Source organism: Rhinopithecus roxellana, chromosome 18, assembly GCF_007565055.1.
Source record: "Rhinopithecus roxellana isolate Shanxi Qingling chromosome 18, ASM756505v1, whole genome shotgun sequence".
NCBI lineage: Eukaryota > Metazoa > Chordata > Mammalia > Primates > Cercopithecidae > Rhinopithecus > Rhinopithecus roxellana.
In genome coordinates this window covers 6182528-6201111 of record NC_044566.1, presented here as the reverse complement: position 1 = coordinate 6201111, position 18584 = coordinate 6182528, and the positions used below count along the sequence as shown (strand labels likewise).

Below are 18584 nucleotides of genomic sequence, written 5' to 3'. Positions count from 1 at the left end.
CAAGCATGAATTTTAAATAGTAATGCCTTCTTCTAACATGTTTTCACTTAGGAGATGAGACTTTCTCGAGGTTCTTGAGAAGGAAATAGCTGCTATAAAGATGTAGCCACGAGAGTAGCTGTTGGTCTTGATTTCTACTCTCAAGTTCTGCCATTCTGAGTTGTTGTTGTTGTTGTTGTTGTTGTTACTGTTTTGCAAATGGCTAAGTCCATTAGGACAATATTAAACATTTTTATATAAATAATAAAATTGAAAAAGCGTATATTTACTTCTGATAATGTGATTAACAAACATACAAATCAGGTCCTTCGTAAGAAAAGTTTTTAGGACCGAAACTAACCCAAAGTAACTAGATTAAATGTATGCCATAAAACTTTGAGTAACTAGATTACATGTATGCCATCAAACTTTATTTTTTCTTCTTCCCCAGGTTCACCTCCATTTCTCAGTGTGAGAGCTTTACATCATTAAGATGAGTTGAATATAGATTTCAATTAATGTTCTTCCTAAGTGATAAGGATGTAGACTTATAAGCAGGACAAGACTAATCATCTTCTTAGCATTTTACTGCGGGTCCCATCGGTAAGGTCTAGAGAGCTGTTCCGTATCTCAGTTACGTGGCACTTTCTGACTCTCTCTTTCTTTCTGATTAAGACTCCAGGGTGTTCAAAACTGAGGAAGTTGGTAATGATGCCTTTGCACACAGGGAATTTAGAGGCGTTTTATTTAAAGTGGGTTTTGTACTCATACGTCTCTTGCTTATCCCATTTTAATAATGATCGACCCGGAAATCTTGCTAGAGCTCCAACTTTAGTAACTTCTGTTTAGGTGGGATTAAACCAGATTTAGAAAAAAATCCTTTGAAAAGTGTTTAGTTATGTGCTTTGCATTTAAACTAATATATTACTTAACATATTAATCTGCTTTTCACATTAGTTTATCTTACATAAATGTAACTGTTCTTTTATTGCCTAAAAGTGATGAACACTGTTCAACATGATTAAAGGAGGTCACTTTATTTATTTATTTTTGAGACAGAGTTTCGCTCTTGTTGCCCAGGCTGGAGTGCAATGGTGCAATCTTGGCTTGGCGCAATCTCCGGCTCCTGGGTTCAAGTGATTCTCCTGCCTCAGCCTCCCGAGTAGCTGGAATTACAAGCATGAGCCACCATCCCCTGCTAATTTTTTATTTTTAGTAGAGACAGGGTTTCAACATGTTGGTCAGGCTGGTCTCAAACTCCTGACCTCAGGTGATCCACCCGCCTCGGCCTCCCAAAGTGCTGGGATTACAGGAGTAAGCCACCTCGCCTGGCCGGTCACTTTAAAAAAGTAGAATTCTGAACCCCTTTATGTACTTGCTGTGTCAAGCATATAAAAAGAAATCGTTATCAAGATTCTGGTGAGCAGAGAATAAATCAGTATTTCACAAACTATGGATTGGAGACAGCCCTGAAACTAAGCATTCATATTCTATTAGACATCTTCAGTAGCAGAGATTTGTATAGAAGTCGTGAAATAATCACCACCTTCCCGTGTGGGAAAAGTGAGGGTGTTGGCTTTGATTGATGCACAGTGTCAGTGTGTAGATGTCCTGTTTGATTGATACGCAGTGTTGATGTGTAGATGTCCTGTTTGATACACAGTGTTGATGTGTAGATGTCCTGTTTGATACGCAGTGTTGATGTGCAGATGTCCTGTTTGATACGCAGTGTGGATGTGCAGATGTCGTGTTTGATACGCAGTATCGATGTGGAGATGTCCTGTTTGATTGATACACAGTGTCGATGTGCAGATGTCCTGTTTGATACGCAGTGTCGATGTGCAGATGTCCTGTTTGCTACGCAGTGTCGATGTGTAGATGTCCTGTTTGATTGATACGCAGTGTCGATGTGTAGATGTCCTGTTTGATTGATACACAGTGTCGATGTGCAGATGTCCTGTTTGATTGATACAGTGTCAATGTGCAGATGTCCTGTTTGATTGATACGCAGTGTCAATGTGCAGATGTCCTGTTTGATGCACAGTGTCAATGTGCAGATGTCCTGTTTGATTGATCACAGTGTCGATATGTAGCTGTCCTGTTTGGTTGATACACAGTGTCAATGTGCAGATGTCCTGTTTGATTGATACGCAGTGTCGATGTGCAGATGTCCTGTTTGATTGATACGCAGTGTCGATGTGCAGATGTCCTGTTTGATTGATACGCAGTGTCGATGTGCAGATGTCCTGTTTGATTGATACGCAGTGTCGATGTGCAGATGTCCTGTTTGATTGATACGCAGTGTCGATGTGCAGATGTCCTGTTTGATTGATACGCAGTGTCGATGTGCAGATGTCCTGTTTGATTGATACGCAGTGTCGATGTGTAGATGTCCTGTTTGATTGATGCACAGTGTAGATGTCCTGTTTGATTGATATGCAGTGTCGATGTGCAGATGTCCTGTTTGATTGATGCACAGTGTAGATGTCCTGTTGGATTGATACGCAGTGTCGATGTGCAGATGTCCTGTTTGATTGATGCACAGTGTAGATGTCCTGTTGGATTGATACGCAGTGTCGATGTGCAGATGTCCTGTTTGATTGATACACAGTGTAGATGTCCTGTTTGATTGATATGCAGTGTCGATGTGCAGATGTCCTGTTGGATTGATATGCAGTGTCGATGTGCAGATGTCCTGTTTGATTGATGCACAGTGTAAATGTTTAGATGTCCTGTTTGATTGATGCACAGTGTAGATGTCCTGTTTGATTGATACGCAGTGTCGATGTGCAGATGTCCTGTTTGATTGATGCACAGTGTAGATGTCCTGTTGGATTGATACGCAGTGTCGATGTTTAGATGTCCTGTTTGATTGATGCACAGTGTAGATGTCCTGTTGGATTGATACGCAGTGTCGATGTGCAGATGTCCTGTTTGATTGATGCACAGTGTAGATGTCCTGTTGGATTGATACGCAGTGTCGATGTGCAGATGTCCTGTTGGATTGATATGCAGTGTCGATGTGCAGATGTCCTGTTTGATTGATGCACAGTGTAGATGTCCTGTTTGATTGATATGCAGTGTCGACGTGCAGATGTCCTGTTTGATTGATGCACAGTGTAAATGTTTAGATGTCCTGTTGGATTGATACGCAGTGTCGATGTGCAGATGTCCTGTTTGATTGATGCACAGTGTAAATGTTTAGATATCCTGTTTGATTGATACACAGTGTAGATGTCCTGTTTGATTGATATGCAGTGTCGACGTGCAGATGTCCTGTTTGATTGATGCACAGTGTAAATGTTTAGATGTCCTGTTGGATTGATACACAGTGTAGATGTCCTGTTGGATTGATACGCAGTGTCGATGTGCAGATGTCCTGTTTGATTGATGCACAGTGTAAATGTTTAGATATCCTGTTTGATTGATGCACAGTGTAGATGTCCTGTTGGATTGATACGCAGTGTCGATGTTTAGATGTCCTGTTTGATTGATGCACAGTGTAGATGTCCTGTTTGATTGATACGCAGTGTCGATGTGCAGATGTCCTGTTGGATTGATATGCAGTGTCGATGTGCAGATGTCCTGTTTGATTGATGCACAGTGTAGATGTCCTGTTTGATTGATATGCAGTGTCGATGTGCAGATGTCCTGTTTGATTGATGCACACTGTAAATGTTTAGATGTCCTGTTGGATTGATACACAGTGTAGATGTCCTGTTGGATTGATACGCAGTGTCGATGTGCAGATGTCCTGTTTGATTGATGCACAGTGTAAATGTTTAGATGTCCTGTTTGATTGATGCACAGTGTAAATGTTTAGATGTCCTGTTGGATTGATACACAGTGTAGATGTCCTGTTGGATTGATACGCAGTGTCGATGTGCAGATGTCCTGTTTGATTGATGCACAGTGTAAATGTTTAGATGTCCTGTTTGATTGATGCACAGTGTAAATGTTTAGATGTCCTGTTTGATTGATGCACAGTGTAGATGTCCTGTTGGATTGATACGCAGTGTCAATGTGCAGATGTCCTGTTTGATTGATGCACAGTGTAGATGTCCTGTTTGATTGATATGCAGTGTCGACGTGCAGATGTCCTGTTTGATTGATGCACAGTGTAGATGTCCTGTTGGATTGATACGCAGTGTCGATGTGCAGATGTCCTGTTTGATTGATGCACAGTGTAGATGTCCTGTTTGATTGATACACAGTGTCGATGTGCAGATGTCCTGTTTGATTGATGCACAGTGTAGATGTCCTGTTTGATTGATATGCAGTGTCGATGTGCAGATGTCCTGTTTGATTGATGCACAGTGTAAATGTTTAGATGTCCTGTTGGATTGATACACAGTGTAGATGTCCCGTTGGATTGATACACAGTGTCAGTGTGTAGATGTCTTGTATCAGTGAGAACGCTTTCCCTGCTAGGTGCCAATTTAACTTGATGCTTTAGGAACAAATCAGAGCCTCAGAAGGCCTCTGTAATTACTTGTGAAACAGATTCTGTCTAGTTCATATAGTAATAAGGCAGGTCTATTTGGAGAACAATGTGTCCCTTCCTTTCTAAACTGGTCCTTTGGTTTGCAGTTTGACACTCAGGCCAGTGGTCTATTTTTAAAAACAAATGATATGAATTAATAGCATCCAGATCAGGTCATGTTTAAAGAACACCCACTATGTATGGAAATGCAAGTCTCCAAAACTGATTAATTAGGGGGGAATTGTGTGCATATCCAAATAACTTAATATACAAAACCTTTTTAAAGACGTTTCCCCAGATTTATAAAATTAGACTACATACAGTTCTCTGGAGCGCTTCCGTAGAGATTAAGCCTCATGACTCTTGGGTAAGATTGGACATTTTATTGATGAAGTAAATATTGATGTGCTAAGAAGTGGTTGTTTTTTGTGCGGTAGAAAAAGAGAGTGAGATTTACTAACTGCTCTTTCTCTCTTTTTGCCAGACTTAGAAATGGCTGTTGCGTATTGGAAGTTAGTGTTATCTGGAAGGTTTAAGTTTTTAGATCTCTGGAACACGTTCTTACTGGTAAGTGTCTTCCTGCATCTCGCTCTTGTGCTCCCTGTGGAGGGAGGTCGGTAGGTGTGAGGCTGCATGTAATCATCCACCTCAGGCCTCACACATGGAGGTTTTCAGCAGATGAACGTCCCACACAGAGATCCACAGGTCCAGACAAGTTGCCACTTGGCTCTGTCACCTTGCAGGAGACCACAGGGCTGGGATGGGGCTGATCCGGGGCCAACTCAGAATGTGGCTCCTTGGCAGTCACGGAAGCTCCTCTCAGGCTGGGGTTCCTGGAGACTCTGCGACCCCAGCCCAGCAGCCCCCGTGTTGTCTCCTCTGAGGACCTAGACAGTAATTCTCTTTCCACTGGGAACTCCGAATCCTCAACACAGTGCCAGTGCCACACTTCTCTACATTGGTTTGGGTTCCAGAACTTTGGAGTGTATCTGGCGGTGCCAGCCACTGTGTGTGTCTGTGGCCTGAGGCCATTTCTAAGTGTGTCTTACCGTGCTCAGAAGGAAAGGAGGCCTTCGTGGGTCCTCTGGAGAGACACTTTCCTGGCATGGGACAGGGCTGTGTCGTGCCAGCTCGTCTTGCTGGCAGCAGATGCAGCTGTGGGTTGTTGAAAGTGAGTGGTCACAAGCCTGGTGATGGCAGAGATGCCCAGACCTCTTGCCATTCTGTCCATGAAAGTGAAAGAAGTGGTCTTCCAATGCCAACACACAGCCAGGCCAGGACCCGCACCGCCTCCGTTCACCTGACACCGGGTGACACAGACTTTGCCACTTACAAGTCTTGTGGCTTGGGCAAGTCACTTCCACATGCCTCTGCTTCCTCATCTGGGAACGGCATCCAGAGAGCGTGGCAGGCGGGGGGTGGAGCTGTCTGTAGAAGGTGATGTCACTGAGTCCTGCGGGTGGCACCCAGAGAGCATGGCAGGCGGGGGGTGGAGCTGTCTGTGGAAGGTGGTGTCACTGAGTCCTGCGGGTGGCACCCGGAGAGCGTGGCAGGCGGGGGGTGGAGCTGTCTGTGAAAGGTGATGTCACTGAGTCCTGCGGGTGGCACCCAGAGAGCATGGCAGGCGGGGAGTGGAGCTGTCTGTGGAAGGTGGTGTCACTCAGTACCACAGGTGGCACCCAGAGAGCATGGCGGGTGGGGACGGAGCTGTCTGTGGAAGGTGGTGTCACTCAGTACTGCGGGTGGCACCCGGAGAGCATGGCAGGCAGGGGGTGGAGCTGTCTGTGAAAGGTGATGTCACTGAGTCCTGCGGGTGGCACCCGGAGAGCGTGGCAGGCGGGGGGTGGAGCTGTCTCTGGAAGGTGATGTCACTGAGTACTGCGGGTGGCACCCGGAGAGCATGGCAGGCAGGGGGCGAAGCTGTCTGTGGAAAGTGGTGTCACTCAGTACCACAGGTGGCACCCAGAGAGCATGGCAGGTGGGGACGGAGCTGTCTGTGGAAGGTGGTGTCACTCAGTACCGCAGGTGGCACCCAGAGAGCGTGGCAGGCAGGGGGCGGAGCTGTCTGTGGAAGGTGATGTCACTCAGTACTGCGGGTGGCACCCGGAGAGCGTGGTAGGCAGGGGGCGGAGCTGTCTGTGGAAGGTGGTGTCACTCAGTACTGCGGGTGGCACCCGGAGAGCATGGCCGGCAGGGGGCGGAGCTGTCTGTGGAAGGTGATGTCACTCAGTACTGCGGGTGGCACCCAGAGAGCATGGCAGGCGGGGGGTGGAGCTGTCTGTGAAAGGTGATGTCACTGAGTCCTGCGGGTGGTGCCCAGAGAGCATGGCAGGCGGGGAGTGGAGCTGTCTGTGGAAGGTGATGTCGTTCAGTACTGCGGGTGGCACCCGGAGAGCATGGCAGGCAGGGGGCGGAGCTGTCTGTGGAAGGTGGTGTCACTCAGTACTGCGGGTGGCACCCGGAGAGCATGGCAGGCGGGGGCGGAGCTGTCTGTGGAAGGTGGTGTCACTCAGTACTGCGGGTGGCACCCGGAGAGCGTGGCGGGTGGGGACGGAGCTGTCTGTGGAAGGTGGTGTCACTCAGTACTGCGGGTGGCACCCGGAGAGCATGGCAGGCGGGGGCGGAGCTGTCTGTGGAAGGTGGTGTCACTCAGTACTGCGGGTGGCACCCGGAGAGCATGGCAGGCAGGGGCGGAGCTGTCTGTGGAAGGTGGTGTCACTCAGTACTGCGGGTGGCACCCGGAGAGCATGGCGGGCAGGGGCGGAGCTGTACCGCAGGTGGCACCCGGAGAGCGTGGCAGGCGGGGGCGGAGCTGTCTGTGGAAGGTGGTGTCACTCAGTACTGCGGGTGGCACCCGGAGAGCATGGCAGGCAGGGGCGGAGCTGTCTGTGGAAGGTGGTGTCACTCAGTACTGCGGGTGGCACCCGGAGAGCATGGCGGGCAGGGGCGGAGCTGTACCGCAGGTGGCACCCGGAGAGCGTGGCAGGCGGGGGCGGAGCTGTCTGTGGAAGGTGGTGTCGTTCAGTTCTGCGGGTGGCACCCGGAGAGCATGGCAGGCGGGGAGTGGAGCTGTCTGTGGAAGGTGGTGTCACTCAGTTCTGTGGGTGGCACCCGGAGAGCATGGCAGGCGGGGGCGGAGCTGTCTGTGGAAGGTGGTGTCACTCAGTCCTGCGGGTTTGCCATGGGGAGGCGCCTTTGCAGCTGTGTGTTTCATCACATCATGTGCCAATATTACTTCTCTCAAAATATCCAGAGGTCAGTAATGCTGTGCCCACAGCCCCCTTACGCCTTGCCTGGGTCAAACCTAAGTCCTAGATGTTTCCCAGAGAACCTCACGCTCTTGTGTGTGGAAATGGGGATGAAGGCGCTCACAGTGTCGTCGTAACAGCAGAACACTGGAAAAGCCAGTGACCATCCAAAGGAGAACGGACTAAAAAGTCAGAATATTGGTGCGATGGAGCACAGCTTTGGAGCCACGCAAACAAATGCAAACAAGTCAGCCCGCATACGCTTCAAACGTTGTGCTGAGTGGGGAAAAAACACGTTGCAGAAAACTACATGTAATTCGATAGCAGTTAATGTTTTAAAATGTAAGACAAGCTTATGAGCTGTTCATGAATATATATATATACATGCAGCTGATGGGCAGGTAACGAGATTAAAATGCTGCCCTTCTGTGTGACAAAACAGGAGTTTATAATTGTAATATTTAAAATGTTTTCTTGTTAAATAAGTCACTTTCTATATTTGGACACTGGCATTGTTGTAGCACTTAACATTTATGCAGAACACTATTACTTTTAACAATGTTATTGTACTTGTTCCTAATCAAATTAATGAAGATCATTAATTAAAGATCGCTAGGCCACTAGAATGTATGAGAGTTAAGCTCTGTATTTTAAATCTGGTGGGTTTTTTTTTTTCTCCTTATATATTAGGAACATCACAAAAGATCAATTCCAAGGGACACCTGGAACCTCCTGCTGGACTTTGGAAACATGATTGCAGATGATATGTCTAACTACGATGAAGAAGGTACCAGAAGTTGTGCTTCAGATGATTGACCGAAATGCTTACACCTGAGAATGTTAACTTTTCCTGCCTCTAAAGTGGTGACCCCGTCACTGAGATGGCGGTGGTGATAATACTACCTACCCCCTTCCTTATTTTCTGTAAATCATACAAAAGAAAAATACGGCTTTATATTTAGTGTAAATCAAGAAGACAGCCCTCTAAGCCAAAGCATTTCAAAATTGGATGTGCAGAGACTCCCATGGTGGAGCCATGGAGTTAGGTGTTCGGAAACCACCACTCCCAGATTCTCAGTCACACATGATGCCTTAGGTCAGTTCCACACTGCGCTCTTTAGGCTTCCTCAGAGATTCCAGCTCCTGTCTTCTTACATAAATATATCTCTACGTATTTGTCTCCCCCTATGTTTAGGACGCTGCATTGGAGGACCTTTGGAGCCTGCTGTGTGCTGGGCACGCTGCCACCTTCGGGAGGGATGGTCTCTGGGTGGAAGGCCTCCCCTCTAGACTCCCACCCACTTTGCTTCCTCCCTGCCCCCTCGGCAGACAGTGATCTGTTCTGGGCACTGGCGCCGTGCCTTTAACGGGTGGTTTACGTGGCTGTCTGCCTGTTTTAGCTTCTGTTTCTCTGTGTCCTGCACACTTTGCACTGTCCCTAGATCAGAGGCACCCAGTAAATGCTTGTCAAGTGAAAGAAGGGATCATTGAATTTCATTGACAGAAGCACAGCTTCCAGGATTGAGGCAGCAGTGCAGGAGCTCAGAGGGCCCTCGGGGCTGCCGGGGTGGGGAAGGGAAGGGCACGATGGGGTGGTCCCACTGGGGAAGAGCCGCAGGAGGCAGCACTCCCTGCTGGCAAGAATGCCAATGACCTGAGGAATGTGCCTCCTGCTCCGAGTGGGTCCATTTAGCTCCCTTCCTGAGCAGCTGGTGTGACTGCCTGGGGCACTCATGGAGCAAGCAGGGCCACTGTGAGCCCACAGCCCCCTAGACATACTAGCACGCACACACCAGGGCTCCCGACCTGGCTGTGCTAGGGCAAAAGAACTGGGTAACTTGGGCTGGTTCATTCTGTGAAACACAAATGATACGGACCTCAAATCATTTGGGTTCTTGAAATGTAAATGTTGGATTGATAAGTGACACAATGCTTTGAAGATAAAAACGGTGCTCTAACGGGCTTTCTGTTTGCTTGCTTTCCTTTAGGAGCTTGGCCTGTTCTTATAGATGATTTTGTAGAATATGCACGGCCAGTAGTGACGGGTGGAAAACACAGCCTTTTCTAGGCAGCAAGTTAAGCAGGAGTAAGATTATGAAATGATTTGTATCCTGCAAGGAGATTTCGGTCAGTTCCTGGGTGCATTGTCACTGATTCCAGAAGTCATTCTTGACCAGCCATGGAACCAGAGGAGCCATCCCATTCTGCTGGAGGACAGCAGCAGCTGCTTTGTGGACACCGCAGGAAGTTCCCCAGGACATGGCTGCTTTGGGATGTTTGGAGATTTGTCATCATAGCTGTTGCCTTAGGAGATTTCTGCATGATTTTTTAGTATTTACAGAACACTAAGGTAGAGCCGTGGCGCCGCCTGTGGGACCGCAGAGCATGCTGCTTTGCTTGCGCCATCAGGCGAACCAGCGGCCGGCCGAACGCCGCCGAATGATGTTGCAGTCGCACTGGAAGCACGGCATGTGTCCTCTGCAGGATGCTGCATTTTTATATAAGTCAAAGCTGTTAAGAATGTGCCCTAAAGGAGATGATCTTGTCATAGAGTCTAATGTTTTTTAAAATTGGTGCCAGGAATTCAAGATTTATATTTTTTGAATTATCGAATATCTGAATTTACCAGCTCTGTTTTTGTTTCCATTTTCTCTAGACATACATCTGAAAATCATTTTATGGTTCTCAGTCGCCATGTAGCTTTGCACAGCAACAGCACACATGGCACAATTCCAGCAGAGTTTATCTCACACCGTTTATAATCAGTGGACCCCTCTTAAATGTTATTTGACCTGAGAAACTTCATAAAGTGTGTTTTTAAAAAATATATTTTAGTTACATTTTAAAAGACATTTTTCCATGAAAAACATTTCTTTCATGAGTGATGAATTGTAGATTTTAAAATCGAGGCCAGGCACGGTGGCTCACGCCTGTAATCCCAGCACTTTGGGAGGCTGGGGCAGGTGGATTGCCTGAGGTCAGGAGTTCGAGACTAGCCTGGCCAACGTGGTGAAACCCCATCTCTACTAAAAATACAAAAATTAGCCGGGCATAGTGGCACATGCCTGTAATCTGAGCTACTCGGGAGGCTGAGGCAGGAGAATCGCTTGAACCCAGGAGACGGAGGTTACGGTGATTCGAGATTGCACCACTGCACTCCATCCTGGACGACAGTGAGATTCTGTCTCAATAAATTAAAAAATAAATCAATACAATAAAATCGAATGAGTTGGTTTTTTCCACCCTCCTGTGGTGCCCATGGTACCAGCGTCCGAACCTTTGTGCCCCTGTGCACATTCGGAAGCTAAAATGTGCATCGTTGTCCGAAAAAACCCAACCCCAAAACCTTCATCTGATTGGTGAGCTGAAGTCTGTCTGTGTGCCGTGTTTTCATCTGATTGGTGAGCTGAAGTCTGTCTGTGTGCCGTGTTTTCATCTGATTGGTGAGCTGAAGTCTGTCTGTGTGCCGTGTTTTCATCTGATTGGTGAGCTGAAGTCTGTCTGTGTGCCGTGTTTTCATCTGATTGGTGAGCTGAAGTCTGTCTGTGTGCCCTGTTTTCATCTGTTTCTCGTGGCCGCCTGGTTGAGGGGTACCCACGAGTGCCGCCCAGGTGTGGAGGGCGTGTGTCGAGTTGTGGACCTCACTGCTGACCCTACCTCACGTGTGCCGAGACCCTCATGTCACAAGCGTGCCTTGCTGCCCCCCTGCAGCACCGTGCAGGACGTGGACCAGCTGGAGATGCTTCCCAGGAGAGAGGAGAGTCGCTGCAGATGATCTAGCTGCGGTGTGAGAGAGCAGAGCCCAGACGCACAGCTGGGTTGGCTTCTGAGAACAGGACTCGCCCTGTGCTTCAGGAACATCTGGTGGCTGAGGTTCGTGAGCTTGGCGGCTGCAGGACGAACTGTCGATGCTTCTCAGCAGAGATGGTCACAGAGGGCAGCAGGGACAGGACTGGAAGGGACCTGCAGCCTGGAGACCCCGCCTGGCCCCCGCTGGCTTCTGGTGGTCCAGTGATGGGCAAGTCACAGACCTTCCCCAGGCTCTGCTTCCAGAACTCTTAACGGGAAACTGGGCCTGTCTACCTTTAGAAGTCTTCGATTCTCAGAGAGCATTTGTTTAATACAATAAAAACTGGCTTCAATAAAAACCTCAAAAATGTGAGCACATCTTGGAGGCTTCATGGATTCTTGACATGTAATTGTTCTGTTCAGAAAAGTTTATAGAATTCAGATAATTCTGTATAAATTACGGAGATCCGCAGTACTTTTTTGTTTTTGAGATTTAAAGTTCTGAGATTGTCAATAGATATCAAAATATCACTGGACAAAGGCTTTTCCAGAAATTGTGAGTTTTTTTCTTCTGTTGTATACATTTGAGTCCTGCATGCTGTGAAATGCTGAGAGCAGAAGCATTAAATTGTTTTATCTCGGGTGTGGTTTCCTTTCGATTTCTCTTCGGCTGCAGGGATGCCCGCCTACAGGTGTCAGCCTCAGAGCCCTTGTCCTGGGATGACAGAACAGCCCCCAGCTAGCAACCAGCGGGCAAGCCTGCCCTTCTGTGTGGCCCACCAGCCCTGGCCAGGTAACAGGTCCTCAGGCAGCTTCTGTCATTGCGTTCCCTCTCAGTGGTGCGCTGTGTGCCTGAAGTGGTAGCTCGTGAGGAATTAAGAGATCTCACAATAGGATTTACAGGGGTGTGTGGGAGCGGGAGGGGGGACGTGTGCCAGCACGCACTGCTGGAAACCATCCCTTACCGGAGGCAAACGGCGAAGCACCGGGGTCTAAGGATCATGTGCGACCTGCCCCTTCGCGGTGCACCTGCCAGGCGTTCCAGAACCAACATTGCCAGCTCCTCTCAGTGACATTGTACATGTCATTGTGTTGTTTTAGCTTTAAGTTTATATCCATTTGTGACCTCAGGCTTCATGGGGCCAAGAGTAAACTTTTGATATTTGTTACTGTGTCCACGGTTTCAGGTACAAAGTAGGGGCTCTGCAAATATTTACTGGATAAACTAATTAGCTACCCTTATCCCGTCCTGTTTGCTGAGGGAGCCGGGCAGTGCTCTTGGCAAAGGTTTCCGCTGCCTGAGAATTGACTGAAGCGCTCAGCGAGGGGTCTGTGTCACTCCGCTCAACAACACAGGCTTTGGCCCCACAGCGCAGCTCTGCCTAGAATGGGTGGGAGTTTGAACGAAGGGCTGCCCTCCTGTCTGTCCTGTTTGGGTAGGGAACCTGCGTGCATGCTGTTTTTTGTGTTTGGGGTTTTTTTGTTTTGTTTTTGAGACGGAGTTTTGCTCTTGTTGCCCAGGCTGGAGTGCAGTGGCATGATCTTGGCTCACGGCAACCTCCGCCTCCTGGGTTCAAGAGATTCTCCTGCCTCAGCCTCCCGAGTAGCTGGGATTACAGGTGCCCACCACTATGCCTGGCTAATTTTTGTATTTTTAGTAGAGATGGGGTTTCATCATATTGGTCAGGCGGGTCTCAAAATTCTGACCTCAGGTGATCACCTGCCTCGGCATCCCAAAGTGCTGGGATTCCAGGCGTGAGCCACTGGCCAGGCCTGCCTGCTGGTTTTGAAGGACCGTTTGTTTCTGGATCTCAGGATCGTGCTAGCTGGCATGATTTTGTTAATGGCTGGCTCTACCAGCAGACAGTGGAGGATGAGATGAGCTCACTGCTCGAGAACCTCCGGTTTAACAAGTGCTAGTATAACGTCAGACGGTGACTTAAATGCTTCTTGGTGTCTTGCTACATACTACAAGTTTCGTGGGTTTTTTTGTTTGTTTGTTTTGTTTTTGTTTGTTTTGAGACGGAGTCTCGCTCTGTCTCCCAGGCTGGAGTGCAGTGGTGCGATCTCAGCTCACTGCAAGCTCCGCCTCCTGGGTTCCCGCCATTCTCCTGCCTCAGCCTCCCGAGTAGCTGGGACCACAGGCACCGCCACCTCGCCCGGCTAGATTTTTTTGTATTTTTTAGTAGAGACGGGGTTTCACCATGTTAGCCAGGATGGTTTCGATCTCCTGACCTCGTGATCCGCCCGTCTCGGCCTCCCAAAGTGCTGGGATTACAGGCTTCAGCCACTGCGCTTGGCCGAGTTTCGTTTTTATCAGACGCATTTCTTCAGTCCAGGTGTAACTCCCTTTGCTTCCCCTGGGTCTGATGGAAACCAGGCCCCGAGGAGGGAGATGGGAGAGAGACAGCCCCACTGGGCACCCGGCCTCTGCAGAGACCTGTCCAGGGGTGGGGTCGGGCAATGGTCTGTTTTCCTAATTTATTTCAAACCAGGAGCCCTGGCTGTATGCATTCTGCCTCACTCCCTGCTTCCGTATTTTTAATATTCTTTTCATGAGCTAGCAGGGATGTTGAAAAGACGCTGAGCTGACTGAGGGCCGGATGGGAGGTTCCAGCGAAGCCTGCGCTTTGCTGACGACTTTCCCCCTCACAGTGCAGTCCGGTTATTCGAGAGCCGTTAAACACCGCATACTGAGGAGACACCGTCATTTTCACACAGGAGCTAGACAGACTTTGTTCCCGTTACAAAGTGTTCTATCAAAAACATTTCATAATCGAAAAGTTTTCTAAAAGATAAAACTGCATGTCACAGATTAATCTCAACATTATGTTGAGTGAGGGAAGACGGACACTGAAGGCCACACATTGTGTTTGAAATGTCCAGGAAATGTCCAGGAAAGGCAGAGCTGTAGACAGCAGATGGGTTGTTGCCTGAGGGGTGAGGGCACGCCCTGCAGCGGGCCGCAGTGACAGGCACGCCTGCACACATTTGCTTCTGTGTCACCCCGCACCACACACGGGGAAGTGCACACTCCTTCCAGGGACAGCGAGAGGATCCCCCACTCTGTCAACGCTCTGAAGGTGCTCCGGGTGCTGGCAGAAGCCAGCAGACTCCTTTGCTGAGGAGCTGGTGCCTGTCCAGACGCGGAGGAAAGCTGACACCTCCCACGTGGGGGACAGAAAGGTCCTCTCATTGGTGCCACCTGCAGAGATAGACAAGGAGTGCCCGGCCGTCAGAGGACGCTCCTGACAGCGACACAATGACCACTATAAAAGGCAGGCTGAGGAGGAGACAAAGGCCAGGACGCTCTGCAGCTGTAGGGTAAGAGGAGCTGCCTCCCGAGATGGAGAAATTTAAGGCTGCGATGTTGCTGGGGAGCGTCGGCGATGCTCTTGGCTACAGAAATGTCTGCAAGGAGAACAGCACTGTGGGCATGAAGATTCAGGAGGAGCTGCAATGTTCTGGGGGCCTGGACCACCTCGTACTCTCGCCAGGAGAATGGCCCGTGAGTGACAATACCATCATGCACATGGCAACCGCCGAGGCCCTCACCACAGGTAGGGCCGGGCCCCGCTGCGCTCCGGTGTGTGGGCTGGAGGGAGCACTGTGACCATAGGTAGGGCCGGGCCCCACCACACTCGGGTGTGTGGGCTGGAGGGAGCACTGTGGCCACAGGTAGGGCCGGGCCCGCCTCGCTGCGGTGTGCGGGCTTGAGGGAGCACTGCGGCTGCTCAAGTTCTCCCAGTAAGCCCCTGAGAGCCTTGAAGGCAGTGCGGTCCTTCAGTCGGTGGTGTTACATGATACCGCTGCTAAAAGTGGCAATTTAATAGACACCGGTGACCCTCAAATTTGATATGAGGCAGATCGTGTTTCTCCTCTGGTTTCTCTGGGGGTCACAGTATTACTTGGCAGATTAAGATTCAATTTTTAAACGTGACTTTTCACTTGTATTTGTAAAGCGTTAACTAAGCCTAGCACCTTCTGTTTCTAATAGAGTTAAAGCCAATTAAGCCTCTCTCAGCTGTGCTGGTGTGAGCGGGGTGATTCAGCCGTGCCGGTGTGAGAAGGGTGAGGGCTCACCTCTCACTGCAGAGATTAAGTCTTCTTGTTCCAAATTCATTACAAAGGGATGTAAAATAAGCCAGTTTGAAAGGTGGACCCATTAATACTGTTTGGGGATTAGTTCTAAATTCCAGTGACTGAAGGTTAGAACATCATCTCCCAAAACGGTCCGGCTTGGAGAGTTGCCCGCACACAAATGTGTTCTAAGAAAATGACGTAAACTCGATTGGACGAGATTGGAGACAAAGCTTCTTAAAATACCTTTAAGTAGCAAGTTGATTTTAGGATCAAGCTTTTGCATGAATTTCAGGGAAACAGCAGGTGCACAGACATGCAGTCCAGCTTTCCTACGAGGCATTTGCTCTTCCAAACCTCGTGGGTGCTGTCTGTTGATCACGGCAGAATTAAAATCTGAGGGCTGCGGCTAAGTCACTGAAATCTCACGCGTTCACTCCACCATTCCTTTCATCCGCCACGGACGCGCCCAGTTTAGTTCTGTGCTCACGGCGGAGGAATGCCATCGAGCCTGTGGCCGGTCCCTAAATAAGGGGAAAGCTGAAGCGCCGGCGATAAGATAAGGCTCCCGGCTTGCTGGAGACAGGGAGGCATCCGAGTGTTCACAGCCTTGACATCGGGGAGCTCCTGCTTCTGGTTTTCCAGTTGGCCTCTTGTGTGCCCTTAGGACCAGCAGCCCCACGCTTGTGTCCCCACAGCCCAGAGCAGGCGCACCCCACACACAGACACCTGTGGGACGAGGCTCCTGCTTGTTTTCCCCGTAGATGGCTGGTCCTTACTCTTGAGCATGGCTTCCTCTGGGCATCTCATGCCATGTGTGCACTCACACCAGCTCTGCATGTCCCATCTCTGGTGGCACTTGGTGGGTGTTTTGTGAATGGCAGTGTCCATGGCTGTGGGTCTTGTCTTGCCAGGCCCGCAGGGAGGGCAGCGGCATAGGACACTCCAAAAATGCACCGATGGAGATCAGCCCAATAGGACACGAAATTAAAAGGGTTACGGACGTTCAGGGTGCTGTTTTTTGTTTATTTTTTGAGACGGAGTCTTGCTCCATCGCCCAGGCTGGAGTGAGTGGCGTGATCTCAGCTCACTGCAAGCTCCACCTCCCGGGTTCAAGCAATTCTCCTGCCTCAGCCTCCTGAGTAGCTGGGCTACAGGCGCCCGCCACCACAGCTGGCTGATTTTTGTATTTTTAGTAGAGACGGGGTTTCACCTTGTCCAGGCTGGTCTCAAACTCATGACCTCAAGTGATCCACCCACCTCAGCCACCCAAAGTGCTGGGCTGACAGACATGAACCACCGTGGGGCGCTATTATTAAGAAGGAAGTAAGTTTGCTCTAAGCTCTCATGGTCCTCAGCTGTGGATGGGAAGGGAGGGTTCACTGTGCTGCTGCAGCGTCTAGTTTATGTGTCATGAGAAAACACGCATCCAAGATCACCACTGGAATCGCTTGCCCCTCTGGAAACCAAAGCAAGCAGATTTTTTTCAACTCACTAAAAATCAAAGTTGAAATTTCACTTAAGTTTAGCTTTGTTCTTTAAATCACAAATTGTAGCCTATGGAAGGGGGTCCTTGAGCTGTGGTAACAATGGTGAGGGCTGGGCACAGTGGCTCACGTCTGCAATCCCAGCACTGTGGGAGGCCAAGGTGGGCAGACTGCCTGAGCCCAGGAGTTCTAGATCAGCCTAGGAAACATAGCAAGACTCCGTCTCTACAAAACGACAATGGTGACAATGGTGAGTGCTGACTCTGCGGCACTTATGTACCAGGCATTGTTCCAGCTGCTTCACGTGTGTTATCCTCCACACGAGCTCCTCACATCACCGCGAAGGCTGATTTTATCACAGTCTTACAGGAGAAGGAACTGACATACAGAGAGGTTCAGGTGTTTGCCCAGTGCCACACAGCCCAGTGAGTGGTGGAGCTTGGACAGGAACCACACAATCTGTCCCCGTGCTCGTAAGCACCCTCCCTGACTGCTGAGGTCACGGTGGCCTGCAGGTATCATAACAATTGCAGTGTGCAGTGGCTCTTCAGCATGCTTTCCAAAGACAGGCAGACTTGTACAAATGGAACTACATTTGGCATCTTTAAGTAAGCTGCGCTGAAAAGTCCTTCGCCCCGTGAGCCACGGGGCTCTGTGGTCTGGCAAACCCTGGCTCTGCTGCTCAAGTGAGCACAGGTCTGAGGGTCAGGTGCAGCCTGTGTGGCTCCCTGCTTTTGGGTGTGCCTCTGAACAGGGCACGAGAGCAGACTCTGAACCAGGAAGTAGCTGTGTCTAGCGTTCTACAAGACACACAGGAGAGGCGGCATCCGTGGCCCTGAGCGAAAAGGCCATGTCACGAGCGTGTTATCACCGAGTCACTCGGCAGGCGATTAGCAGGTGTATGTGTGCCAGGCCTGAGGGGGAGGTGTGCACAGAGAGCTCAGCCATCGCCCAGGTATGCAGCTGGCCGCTCCCCACTCCCTGGGAAAACGGGAAGTGGCTTCCCTGCCAGGGCCTTCCTGCCTCACAGTCGCAAAGGATTAAATGGAGTGGCCAGCAAAGTGGGAGGAAGCACTTAGGCCAGTGTGGGAAGGTGGCCAAAGGCTCATCTGACACATCTCCGCCGTGAGGCTCACTGAACCCCAACTTCAGGGCCCAGCAGGACGGCGGGAGGTGTCACCTGGCCACGGTCTCCAGGGCACAGGGCCACTGCCTTCTCAGCCTCTCCTGGGGCTGTAATAACTGAAAATATTTGGAAACACGACATTTTGCTACAAGTTCACTGAATGTTAGTATTTTGCCTTTTCTTTATTGAGATATTAGTTGGGAGACTCAGGCAGCATTTTTTTTTTTTTTTTTTTTTTTTTTTTGAGACAGAGTCTCATTCTTTTGCCCGGCTGGAGTGCAGTGGCACCACCTCGGCTCACTGCAACCTCCACCTCCCTAGTTCAAGGGATTCTTCTGCCTCAGCCTCCCAAGCAGCTGGGCTAACTTGTATTTTTTTTTTTTTTTTTTTTT

At 49.5% G+C, this 18584-nt stretch overlaps 2 protein-coding genes across 4 annotated transcripts in view; both read left to right on the top strand.

Moving 5' to 3' along the window:
• Positions 1-12142, top strand: part of DCUN1D2 (defective in cullin neddylation 1 domain containing 2) — a 39878-nt gene extending 27736 nt beyond the window's left edge. Inside the window, exons 5-7 of the mRNA XM_010374837.2 lie at positions 4947-5029; positions 8401-8497; positions 9699-12142. Coding sequence (XP_010373139.1) covers positions 4947-5029; positions 8401-8497; positions 9699-9778 — 260 coding nt within the window. The 3' untranslated portion in view covers positions 9779-12142. The remainder of the gene's footprint in view (positions 1-4946; positions 5030-8400; positions 8498-9698) is intronic.
• A 2625-nt stretch (positions 12143-14767) lies between these two features.
• The window catches only part of LOC104671372 (treacle protein), a 47958-nt gene continuing 44141 nt past the window's right edge, over positions 14768-18584 (top strand). For all 3 annotated transcript variants that reach the window (XM_030921850.1, XM_030921849.1, XM_030921848.1), the window contains exon 1: positions 14768-15059. In XM_030921850.1, the coding sequence (XP_030777710.1) occupies positions 14846-15059 (214 nt within the window). In that variant the 5' untranslated portion in view covers positions 14768-14845. The remainder of the gene's footprint in view (positions 15060-18584) is intronic.